This window comes from Nymphaea colorata, chromosome 5 (genome assembly GCF_008831285.2).
Source record: "Nymphaea colorata isolate Beijing-Zhang1983 chromosome 5, ASM883128v2, whole genome shotgun sequence".
NCBI classification, from domain to species: Eukaryota; Viridiplantae; Streptophyta; class Magnoliopsida; order Nymphaeales; family Nymphaeaceae; genus Nymphaea; species Nymphaea colorata.
In genome coordinates this window covers 26299676-26312320 of record NC_045142.1, presented here as the reverse complement: position 1 = coordinate 26312320, position 12645 = coordinate 26299676, and the positions used below count along the sequence as shown (strand labels likewise).

General features: G+C 37.0%; 1 protein-coding gene across 3 annotated transcripts; it reads left to right on the top strand.

Moving 5' to 3' along the window:
* The first annotated feature begins 3546 nt into the window (after window positions 1–3546).
* LOC116255310 (uncharacterized) lies at window positions 3547–9128 on the top strand. 3 transcript variants are annotated; one of them, XM_031631104.1, is made up of 6 exons: window positions 3547–3711; window positions 5004–5104; window positions 6291–6662; window positions 6854–6929; window positions 7073–7199; window positions 8357–9128. In XM_031631104.1, the coding sequence occupies exons 3-6, from the start codon at window positions 6549–6551 to the stop codon at window positions 8538–8540; spliced, it is 501 nt and encodes a 166-aa protein (XP_031486964.1). In that variant the 5' UTR covers window positions 3547–3711; window positions 5004–5104; window positions 6291–6548; the 3' UTR covers window positions 8541–9128. The 3 variants fall into 3 exon arrangements, with proteins under 3 accessions (XP_031486964.1, XP_031486962.1, XP_031486963.1); XM_031631102.1 differs by lacking the exon at window positions 5004–5104; XM_031631103.1 differs by lacking the exon at window positions 5004–5104 and having other exon boundaries at window positions 3547–3716.
* The last annotated feature ends 3517 nt before the right edge of the window (window positions 9129–12645 follow it).

Genomic DNA, 12645 nt, shown 5'->3' with positions numbered 1-12645 from the left:
AAAGGAACTTGGGTCGGCCCGATAAACCTGGGTGGGCCTGACAATGAGTTTTTTTTTTTAAATTTTATTATAATTATATATATTTTATTATAATTAATTATAAATATATTTTAAATTTAATCAAGCCGAGCTCGGACTCAGGTTTTCCGGGCCGGCCTAGCCCGGCCCGATGCTCAGGCTTACCCTCAGAATCTAAGGTGGTTTCAGGACTTGAGTGGTTTACCATACACCTTTCGTGCAACCAAACAACCACCTTTGTAGCAACAAATAGTAATGCTCTTAATAATCAAGTTGAAGACATTGTCAACCCTCAAACTGACCAACTATGCTACGACTTTTTAAGCAAAATCAAACTTATGTATGAAGTTATAGCCAAATGGTTGTCCCTCAAATATAAATTTTGTTCCCAAAAAAATTGACTTGTTCAACTTAAATCATTTATGATGAACTCTTCAGCCAGTTAACTCTAAGGTTTCTTGTATGCCTAAAACTGCTGGATGACTTGAACAAGTTACTTGCTTCCACTGGAGCAGATTTGGGTTACCGATCTGGTGTGATAAGACTTGGATTTCTTTACATCACCGCCTTTAGAAAGGGAGAAAAGGAAAGGGGTGCACCACGAATACTGCATGAAGGTGGGGAATTTTTTTTTATTTCAAATTGGTGCTTCGTTTATGGTCAATTGACACATCCATCCCTGTCTTATTTCTCATTTTGCTATACACAAGTTCGCCTATGCTTTAGACTAGTTGTAGCAAAGTAGACTACAAACTTAGTAGAGAAATCCATCTAAGTTGGATTTCGGATAACTTTAGAGTGTCATTACATTTCCTACTAAAACCATATTGTCAAGTTTTAATCCTTAGAACATACGCATGCTCATGCTCCTCAAAGAGGCAAATTGCAAGAAACTAACCAAAAGTAATTTTATTTCTAAGATATTGAACAAACATTATAACCAAAATTCGTTGAAATTGTTATCTAAAATTACGATTGATATTCTTCTGAAATAAATTGAAGACTTGAGAAGCAAAGCTGAATGAGTTACTAAAATAGTAACGTGGAGTATGAATTTGTAGAATTAGGTACTCATTTTCACTTTGATGGTCACTTGATGCATGAGCCAACGGAAAAGAAAGAAAAAAACAAAAAAGGAAAATTTATCGTGAAGTTTGAGTGTAAAATGATGAAAAGGGTAAAAACTGGAAAAACGTGAAAAAAAAAGTGGATAAAAATGTTAATAAACACATTTTTTTTTCGTTTTTTGACGTTTAAAAAAATGGGGTTTTCGCCTCTTATTCAGCTTATTAGTTTGTTACTTTTTAAACATTTTTTGTTTGGAATAATACACGTTTTTTTGTAGCTATGGACAAAATGTTTTAGTGGGTGGTAGTCTCGATTTTTTTTTTGTTCTTTTTTCCCTCCCTTGCAGATTGGCCGACGCTAGCTGGTGCCATCTCAGAACAATCATTCTTATGTGTGTAAAATTATTTATCCAAATGTTATGCCGACACTTTAGTATGTTGGCACCAATCGATTGTAGTTGATTGGTTGGGTTTTTGGAGTTGCGTATTTGCATTTCTCACAAAGAAAAAAGTCTTGCTAGTGTCGTGCTTTCTTCTTCTTCAATACAAAACACTACATCTACTTGCCATCAAGGAAATTTATTTTATCCCAAAGTCCAGAGATTTGTACCTTCAGCGGAACAACCATAACCACTCCTGGGCTTGGGCTCCTGATTCGGTGAATCCCAACCAGTCCCATAGCAGTTTCGGCTTCAACCTCAAAAATGCTACGAACTATGACAACCATCTAGTTAGTAACCCTCTTTATAAACCTTTAAAGTATGTTACTTCCAATAGGTCACATATTAATATACCATACAAGCACAATTTTCTTCTGAAAAGCTAACTAAAAGAACACTCTGTTCAATCTGAAATCCCTTACACTTTAGATGAGACCGTACCTTGTTTTGGTAACAGGACATGGCTATGGTAAACTCTGTTATGGTTGTTACAATATGGTCAGATGAATCTAATATTTCCTTTTCAAACTTTGTGTTATGTCGGCAACGTGACTGTTTTTCTTGGTTGCTTGCTTGATCTTTCACTGAGATAATCTTGCTGAGACTCGTAGATTCAATGCCCTCTAATATTAATGAAGTGTCAAAAGAATCAGTATTCTGATCGGAGGATGAACATGCCGTTTTCTTTCTCCACCATCGCCCCTGTTGTATATGTAAATGCAAATTAACTTCGGCTGCCTGCTAGTTTCAACCTTCAATAATTTTTTTAGGCCCATACTTTTTTGTTTCATGTTAGGCAAAATTCTGTGAAATCCCCACCTTTTTCTTTATTGCGAAAAGGCATTTTCCAATGCTACCAACGTGAAAGAAAAAGAATCTAAAGAAGAAAGACTTCGCCCCCCCACAAGAAGTTGGCGAAGATGGTCATGAACATGAACCACATGATATTTCCTATGTTCGTCCCTCCAGAAGGACTCAATGCCATGACCAACTTACTTCAGATAAAGGTAAAGGGTACCTCACAAATTATTCATTATCCAATTAATAAATTAATTAATTAATTTCTGTTTCGGTTTAACAAATTTTTTTAATTTATAAATGTCTTCTGATAAATGATTGCACATTGGATAGTATTGTACAAACTACAAACTTTGGTGTCGTTAAAAGAATTGGTGCAAATTTTATGTGCACTATTTATGCATGAATACGAAGCCAACCAAACTTTAATTGGATTGAACAGGAAACACCTAGTCCAAACAAGCCTCTCATCTTCAATGCTCGCTATATACCTGGGCGACCATCTGTGACGGTCAGAGAGAGGAAGAGGGCAGAGAAAGCACCATCCGGTTTTCTTAATGCATGTCACTTGGCTCTCAAGTACCATGAATGCAGGTTTCCACAAATCCAACATTCCAATAAAACCATAAAAATCAAGTGTCAATATTAAATTTAATAATTTGTATAAAATTGATTACAAAAATTTCTTGAATCATAAAATATAATTTAAACACTGAAGTTTCAATTTTTTTATATTTCCATATAATTTGTATTTATGTAAACAACTTAAAAAGAAATTATAACGGACGAGCCAACGTTGGTACACAGTTCATTTTATATTTTTATTTTATATTTGGAACTGTGATGACATCGACTCTCTATATTACAAAAAAAAGAATATTGATATGCAAGTTGAAGGACAATATATTAATAATTGCGAGAGAGATGCCCATCTATGTGAAGACGTGTGCTTTCCTTTTAATTAATCGCTCCTTCTATTCAACACTACGCATTCGTTTTGATCAAACATTATTCTAACACAACAGTATTCAAACAAATGATAGATGAGCAACAGTATTTACAACAGTGAAGATAACGGAGGATGCAACTTGCGAAGCAGCGAAGCCCGAAAACGGGAATAGAGTAAGTCTCCTCTCACTTTTTTTTTTTTTTTTTTTTTTTTTTTTTTTTTTTTTTTTTTTTAAGGGTCCGTTTGATTGTCCGGGTAAAAATTTCACCCGCTCGACCTCTCACGCAAATCCCCCTCTCACCCGTCTCCTCCTCCCTCCGCAGACGACCCCCACATTTGAGACTGTCGCCGCTCTCACCGTCGCCGGTCCGCCGTCGCCGCTCTCACCATCGTCGCTCCGCTCCTCCGCCGGTTCACCAACGCCACAGTCGCCGCTTAAGTAAGGTTTCTCTCTTGCTGTCGCTGTGTCCCTTTCAGAAACGCCTAATTTTTTTTTCTCTCTCTCTTGCTCTCGTTGTCTCCCTTTCTGTCTTGCTCGTGTGTCCCTTTCTGTCTTGCTTCTCTTGCTCTCGTTGTCTCCCTTTCTGTCTTGCTCTCCCCCAAATTTCACATCTTCATATTGTTTTGATGCTGCATGTGCTGATTGTCTTTCTGATCAGAATTGCCTCTAGATTCCGTAGTTGATTAGCTTTTGAATGCCATGTTGGCGTGATTTACGGTTCTGCTTCTGTTCTCAATTGTGTATCAGCATATTGTTTAATCGTAGAATGCCTAAGGAGATCCGCGTAGAAGTTATGTTAGTTGCAGAGCGACTACTGAAATAGAAAACCTTCTACCACTTGTAAGATTTTTCTCCGCTTTGGAGGTGGGGAATTGCGTCAGGCCGAAACAGTGATATGGCTTGACACAACGAATGTTGTTCAAGGTTGAACAAGAAACTGGGCCTATGCATAGTGTAAAGCTGCTACAAGTTATGCGCCCCAAGCCCAAGCCTAGTGCATCAGTCACTTTAATTCTAGGCGAACGTTATTTTTCTGGGGCATTTCTGCTTTTCCTTCTCTTCTTGGTCTTCAAAAGTTTTTGCGAACAAAATATATGTTATCTTTCAAATTGTTTTTCATACAGTTTCTTTAAATTGCTTTTAATCCTTATCTAATATTTCTGTTATTAGGTTCACGTTATTTCGGTGCATCATTGAGGGCTGATGAACATGCATGTCTTAGACTTTGAAATTCTTGTGTATGTCCTTTTTTTCCACAGTTTATCCAGTAATTGTTCCTATATTTTTCCGTATTGCAAGATTTTCAACAATGCCTAGTTGAATGGTTCAGTTGAGCTCTACGTTAGTAAAATTGCCAAAGTTAGATGCAAAGGGGTCAGCAACGGCCTTTGGCTGTTGTGTGCGCAGCTGTGGCTCAAGTTCAAAACTTGTGTGGTTCTTGCTTATTCTTTGGTCATGCCAAAGTTGGTGGTGTACAATCTATGAGCCTTACTGCTGCTTTCCGAGTCTCCATACTCAAGACGGTTCAGTTCTGAATTTCCCATCCAATTCGTTCTGAAAGAGTTATAGAGGATGATTGGAGTTTTTTAATCGGTCTGGTATCATCCCCTCCTAACAGCATTCTCTTTCATACCTTTTAACTAATCAATACGACCTGGGAGAGCGTCTTTGGCTAAAACTCGATCGGTTTTTTGAAAACTAGCTTCTGATATGAAACTCTGGGTATTCAGGTTTTCTCTTGTTGTGTTCAATAAGATGCCTTGGGAGCAAGTAGCCTCTTCCAACGCACGACCTGCTCGTTCTGCTTGCAACAGTTCGATTAGTTCCTCAGGTGAAAAAACATTAGAGATTGCATCTTCTAAAACCAACATTTTCTGATGTTATTTATTGTACGATAATCTCTATATGCTTATTATGAATTTATACGCCGTGCAAATTGTATGAAGTGCTAAGTCCAGTTCCTTTCAGTTTGAAAAGAAAAGGCTCTTTATAAGTTATTTGCCAGCAATGCATATTACGCTGCGCCTCACGGCTGCGGCCGCGGCCGCGGCGTGCACCAGGCACATTGAAGGCTGCCGGCAAGCTATGGGACGACAGTCTTCGTTCCTCGGTCTAGCGTTCTAATAAGTAGGTTTAAGTTTGAAAGTTATTTATAAGAAAATTATCTGAACCGGAATCTGTGAGCAACGAGCATGTATTTTTCTGTGCTTGGGATAAGGCGTTTAATACAAATTGCTGTTGGAAGTCTTGAAATGAGCTTTTTGTTCTTTGTGAACATGATGATGCTTTGTATATTAGTTTTGCCCAAATGGCAGTCCTCTCTCTCTCTGTATGTGCGTGTTCTGGTTTCAGACTCTTTTTGCATCTCATAGCTATTTCTCACCCACAATCATTTTTCTTTCTAATTTGTAATTGATCCTCTTATACTGTTGACATTGGCACTTTTCACCTGGTTCATGTGTATCCAGTAACAAATTTTGTTTCTTCTGGAAATCATATTATCTGTCTGTGATATTGGCATAATTGTATCTATAATGATGACTTCTACTTGCAATTTATAGTGCATACTAGGCCCGTTAATATGTGTGAAAATTTGTTTGAGAAGCGTCTCAATGTGGGAGTTTTTAAGAATTTTCTTATTCTGTTCCAAGACCAACTTTGGTTGCCACTGTGCTTTTTTTTGTAGGATACGTGTTTACGATTAAGAAATTTTACCTTTTCAGAAGAAAATTGTGCTTGTATGGTATATTAATATGTGACCTAATGGAAGTAACAATTTTCGTGTACATTGCATTTTATATGCCAATGCAAAAACAATATTTATGAATATAAAAAATTAACGAATATGAAACCCCCAATTTATTATTAACTTATGTGATAAACAATACCTTGTTAAAAACTTGTTGATATTTATATTGATATTTTCCTTAATGTTATGTATTCACCAATTTGCCTTTGAAGCTTGCCTTTGAAGCTTACCCTTCAACACGTCGGGGCTTATGTCTTGTCTCTAATAGGTTCAACACCTCTGCCTCGCCTCATCGATTTTAGCAAGATTTTGGGTCGAGTTGCACAACATTGGAAGGCAACGTGTTCTAGTTGGCGCTTTGAGCTCTCTAGGCATCTCTACCTGATTCACTTCTCTTCACGCAGCAAAGGCCCGGGACAAATCCAGGAAGTTGGGATGAAGTGTAGAAGGAAGAATTCTCTTTAAGTCTCTACCTGATTCGCTTCTCTCCACCCAGCAAAGGCGTGTGAAAACCCAGAAAGTGGGGATGAAGGGTGGAAGGAAGAATTTGAAAAGGGCCATGGGGGATGACCTCCCATCCCTTCAAGAGGGGCAGTCCATAATGAAAGTGGCCTCTCTCCGAGGCTCCAATATCATCGAGGTAGCCATGCTTCAATCTCCACACCTTCTTTCCGATTCATAATTTTTTTCATCTTTGGTTTCGTATCTCAAAGAATGTTTTTTTTTTTCAATCTCACGAAGATACCTGATTTCCCATAGAATTGGCCGTGATATAGCTATATGTCTGTATCGAAAGATGATCTTATTTTTCTTCTTGTGTTTTATCTTCAGGTGATGGATGCCAGAGGAGATAAATCACTGGCATTGTTTCCTGCAAAGTTCCAGAAAAGCATTTGGATTAAACAAGGTATCCTTTCCTTGCCATACTCAAGCTTGGAGCTTCATTCCATGCTACATAATAGTTTTGTGAGGTTATGAGGGTTCATGTTCTATATTTTAGTCCTAACTTGATAGTAGGTCTTACCATGGTCGTTAAACCTTCAATCACAGGTAGCTTTGTAATTGTTGATGGAAGTGGGATGGACAAGGCACTCGAATTAGGACATAAGGTCACGTGTATTGTCTCACAAGTCCTGTTCTATGAGCAAGTTCGAGCACTTCAAAGATCACAGGAATGGTAATCCTAAATTATTGTGTTTGATTTTGTTGCCTTGTTCATTTGCGCTGGTATATGACATTTGTTTTATGTGCTCCAAGGAAATAAGCAAGGAAGTGCCTTAGATTTACATGTACCTCTTCATACCAAATTTGTTGCTTAAGTAGGCAATTTTCATGTTTAATCAAGCTAGATCAGTAATATTTGATTCTCCAAATCCTTCATCTATATAATTATGACTATGGTTTCCTGATGGGAATGGCTTTCTTTTTCTTTTTCAAGACGGCTGAATTTGCTTTAGTTGGTTCTACGTTCCAATTGGGTCTTATTTGATGCTTGAGTTGAACATTAATTGGTCGGCAAGGTATGGTGTTGATATTGGACCTTTTCATCATACATAGCTGTAAAGTGAAAGAAAAATGCAAAAATTAGTATTAACTTAAAGATAAGAGCAGTCTCTTATGCACATTCAGTTTAGCTCTTCGTTTTTGTACCACTACAGAACTTGGCTATGCTTCTGTGAGAACTATACCCACCAATTTCATACCCAGCCCTTCTACTTCGAAGCTTATTTTGCTGCAATAAAGGGTTCCCCGTATAGGATAGATTGTTCAAGTTGAACTGCTCATGCAACTGGACCCAAGGAAAAGTTGAACTTCAAGTGATGCTGGTGGACTAGATGTTGTCAGGTTGGGTTTGCGCCTCTTAAAAGTTTTGGTGCTTGTTGTGAATTTGCAATTCTCTTGTTCATTGAGGATCCAGGCGTTATGTGTTGCTAAGAGGCTTTAACTTTGAGGGGAAGTCTGAATCCATGTTGTTCAGATGTAGACACAACTTTTGGGAGAAGAAAATGGCTACTCTGGAAGCTTTCCTTTTTTAAATGAAAGTACAGAAGTCCAACTTTTTCTTTTTATGTGTCGGAGGTCACAATCAGAAAACTATTATTAGGATCTTGAGCTTGCTTAAGTGTTGGCCTCCTGCTTTATGCTGGTTGAAGAACAGTCTTCTCACTTGTGAACTGCGTAGGAACGATTCTTTGCCTTCGTTTCATCTGGCTCTGCAAAACAATGACTATCTTGTTATAAAACATCTTTTGTGGGCGTGTTTCTTTCTCTTCTGTTCTATTTCGTTACTTTCAATCTCAATGCTCATTCTCACTTGTCTTAATGCCCATGTAGGCCAGAAGTATTTCGCACTGAGAGGAGTGAACATGGACCAACAGAGGATGCTCATCCCACAGAAAGACAATGTTCAAGTGATGAGGATGATGACCTTCCTCCACTTGAAGCCAACTTAAACAGAGTCCGGCCATCACATTTTTATGTGGAGTCTGATGCTGATTCTGACGCATCTTCAGATTAATTGAACAAAGTGACCATCTTAAGCTTTATCAAGTTGGCTGCTCTTGAAGCTATACTAGAGCAGCTTTCGGGAGTTCAGTCCTGATTTTAACTTGAGATTCGGAGCTTCTCAAGTCTACTGATTCTCAAGTCTACTGATCTGCTTCATGTTGTTGGTTTTGAACGTGGTTGATTAATGCTTAACATGTCAACGCTTGATTGAGCCCTAAAGAGGGGTAATTTTCGGTTAGAAGAAGGTGTACAACGTCTGACATTTTGAGCATTCTCGACTGGCTTTTTCACCTCTTTCGAGGGTCAATAGGTATTCCTTGTCACTGCTTTTCGAGCTAAAAGACCAGCCCTAGGTTTCTTGACGCAGGGGTAATGTTGGACTGTTGCAGAGAGTTGTGTGAAGACATTGAAATGTTCAGCAATCACTTGAAGGTTAGATAATCCGGTTGCTGCTTAGCCCAGTATTTTGTGTATTTATATGTATAACTGTGTATTTATGCAAGTGCTTCACTAAAAAAATGCGAGCTGTTCGATGAGATAAAAAAAAGTATAAAGTGAATTTAAGTGTAATTTATTTTTTTAAATTTTTAGTACCAAATCTAATCGTAGTGAGAAAAGCAACAACATAGACCATGTTCTTGTAGCTCACAAAGGTTCGAATTTCTTCCTCTTCTTTCCTTGTACATGAAAAATCAAAATTTGTGTCCATTCACTAGATAGATTCACTTCATTTATTGGTTTTCAATGCTCTCTTACCTAAATTAGCCTTTGTCGAGATGGGCTTCTACACATATTACTCCGGAAACTCGACAGCAAAAAGATCCAAACTGTTTTACATTTTTTACAAATGCATTCCTATAACTTCCAAAATTCGTCACCAAGGAAAAACGACAAGTTTTACCTTTCTGGTATTTTCTTTCAAACTACAGCAAAGCCAACAACGTAATAATCACCCTTCTTGACATAGCTATCACTTGATTACAATTTACAAGTACAGGTCAAGTGCATGCATTAACGCTTCTTCATTAACTTGCTTTACTACTACTCTCTTTCTCCCTCTCCCTCTCTTTATCTATGTATTATATATATTTGTAGACTCTGTAAAACCAGGCAATGTGCTAAGATGATGAAGCCGCAGGCTGAATTTGAGTCACTTCGTCAACGTAACGATTATATGAGAATCATTTGCATTTCGTGGAAATAAATTGATCGACATCTATATCCCATGGATGCAGAAAGGAAAACGGTTCTACAGCCGAATCCATCAACTACTCCTACCATTCATTCATCCTTACTGAAGCAAACTTGCCTCCACTGAGCTACAGTTAAGCAAAACACATTCTTCTAATTGAACATATAACCAGCAAACCCAGTTCAACACTTTCTCATAGTTTCCTACTTGGCCTTTATATTTTTCTGTTAGCTAAAAGTGCGCAGTTTGGACACACAGATTTTGGTGGCAGAATGATGCAATTTCAGCAACTTCCAGAAACCACTATATTAGATTCACATATTTCCTGCATTCAAATAAATATTATGTGTATCTCAGAGAAATACTCTAAAAGTGTTCATCAATCTTGTCTGTGTCAATATCTTCTTCCTTTCTGAAGACATATTCAACCACAAGACCAAGGTTGTCAACAAATTTATGGTACTGTTGGCATCCTGCACACTATTGAACACTTTTACCATCAGAAAGCATTTTGAGAATGAAAGAGATAAAGAAGACATTGTGACACTGCAATCTACAAGTTACAAAATAAAACCAACCAATTTCATTGAGAGGCTGGATACCCCACAAAAAAGAAAAAAAGAAAAAAGAAAAAGAGAGAGCAAAGCAAACTCTGGCAACTAAAGAAACAACTAAATATGAGGCCAACTTCAATACTTGGGTTACACGGGTGCACCACTAATACTGCATGAAGGTGGGGAATTTTTTTTTTTTGGTTTCAAATTGATGCTTCTTTTATGGTCAATTGACACATCCATCCCTGTCTTATTACTCATTTTGCTATACACAAGTTCGCCTATGCTTTAGACTAGTTGTAGCAAAGTAGACTACAAACTTAGTAGAGAAATCCAGCAAGTTGGATTTCGGATAACTTTAGAGTGTCATTACATTTCCTACTAAAACCATATTGTCAAGTTTTAATCCTTAGAACATACGCATGCTCCTCAAAGAGGCAAATTGCAAGAAACTAACCAAAAGTAATTTTATTTCTAAGATATTGATGAAACATGATAACCAAAATTCGTTGAAATTGTTATCTAAAATTACGATTGATATTCTTCTGAAATAAATTGAAGACTTGAGAAGCAAAGCTGAATGAGTTGCTAAAATAGTAACGTGGAGTATGAATTTGTAGAATTAGGCACTCATTTTCACTTTGATGGTCCCTTGATGCATGAGCCAACGGAAAAGAAAGAAAAAAACAAAAAGGAAAATTTATCGTGAAGTTTGAGTGTAAAATGATGAAAAGGGTAAAAACTGGAAAAACGTGGAAAAAAAACTGGATAAAAATGTTAATAAACACATTTTTTTTCGTTTTTTGACGTTTAAAAAAATGGGGTTTTCGCCTCTTATTCAGCTTATTAGTTTGTTACTTTTTAAACATTTTTTTAATCAACTTTTTAAATTATTTATCCAAATGTTATGTTGACACTTTAGTGTGTTGGCACCAATCAAGTGTAGTTGATTCTTGGAAAACATTGAGTTTTTGGAGTTGCGTATTTGCATTTCTCACAAAGAAAGTCTTGTTAGTGTCGTGCTTTCTTCTTCTTCTTCAATACAAAACCCTACGTCTACTTGCCATCAAGGAAATTTATTTTATCCCAAAGTCCAGAGATTTGCACCTCAGCGTAACAATTATAATCACTCCTGGGCTCGGGCTCCTGATTCGATGAATCCCAACCTGCCCCCTAACAGTTTCTGCTTCAACCTCAAAAAAACTACAAACTATGACAACCATTTATTTAATAACCTTCTTTATAAACCCTTAAAATTCATCACAATTTTGGGTACAATACTAAATTTTTAGAATGTTTGATTGATCATTAAACTTCCTACTTCTTTCAAGTAGGAAACTTTTCTAATAGCCAATTAATCTCTCCCTGCAAAACTTTGTAGATAGTAATCCTAAAAATAAACATTGCGGGTTGCATTTAATAAAACATGGTTTGAGTAAATGAACACAATAAGGCACTTTTCTTTCATTTGCTTTTTTTGCAATAATTTTTTGGGTGGTGTTCTATTATTGCTTTTAATTGATGAGGTGGAGGTTTGACACATACATCACATGATGCCAGCTGTGCATGCTTAGGTATAAAAAGAGAATTTTCTACTTAAGCATGTCCTTTCTCCTGTAATTCCAATTACAAGCTTCATGTTTGTGTTTTTCTTTTCTAGTACTCCCAAACCAAGAAAATAGTTCTTCTAGAATCCAATCTATGAGAGCAAGTACCTGGGATAAGCTCGCGGATTTGTGGCACATCACCAATGCCATGTTTTCCCACATTGTCTCATAAGAGGGTGTTTGATATACCCAGAATCATGGAATTTTACAATAAAAATGTTTATTTTTTTACGAAATCATAATTATTAAACAAATGAGGTATTTTTTGGAATTAGGAAACTAAAACCTGGAATTTTGATTTCATTCCAGTTTGTGGAGGAATTATGATTCTGAAATTTTCAATCATTCTGAAATCAAAATTCTAAACCATCAAATCAAACGCCCCCCAAGTGAAAAGTGTTCTCAAAGAAACAAATGAATGCCATTGTCATTCTTTTCATATTTCATGCTTTAATTGGAGTAAGAAGGGCATTAGGGAATATCGACCTCTATTTAAAAGTTGTAAGGCAAAACTGAGTCCCCTATTAAGGAAATAAAAAAAAAATGGGTCCCATATCTGAAGTTATAGCCAAATGGTTGTCCCTCAATAGAAATTTGGTCCTGAAAGAATTTGTCCTCAATTCAATTTTAATGATCTAAGCTGAACTCTTCAGACAGGTGGACCTCCCAACAACTATTAGTTGTATGGTTTCTTCATTATTACTGCTTGGATGAAGTCATTTGCTTCCACTGTCCTCATTCCTGATGTGACACATTGGAGCA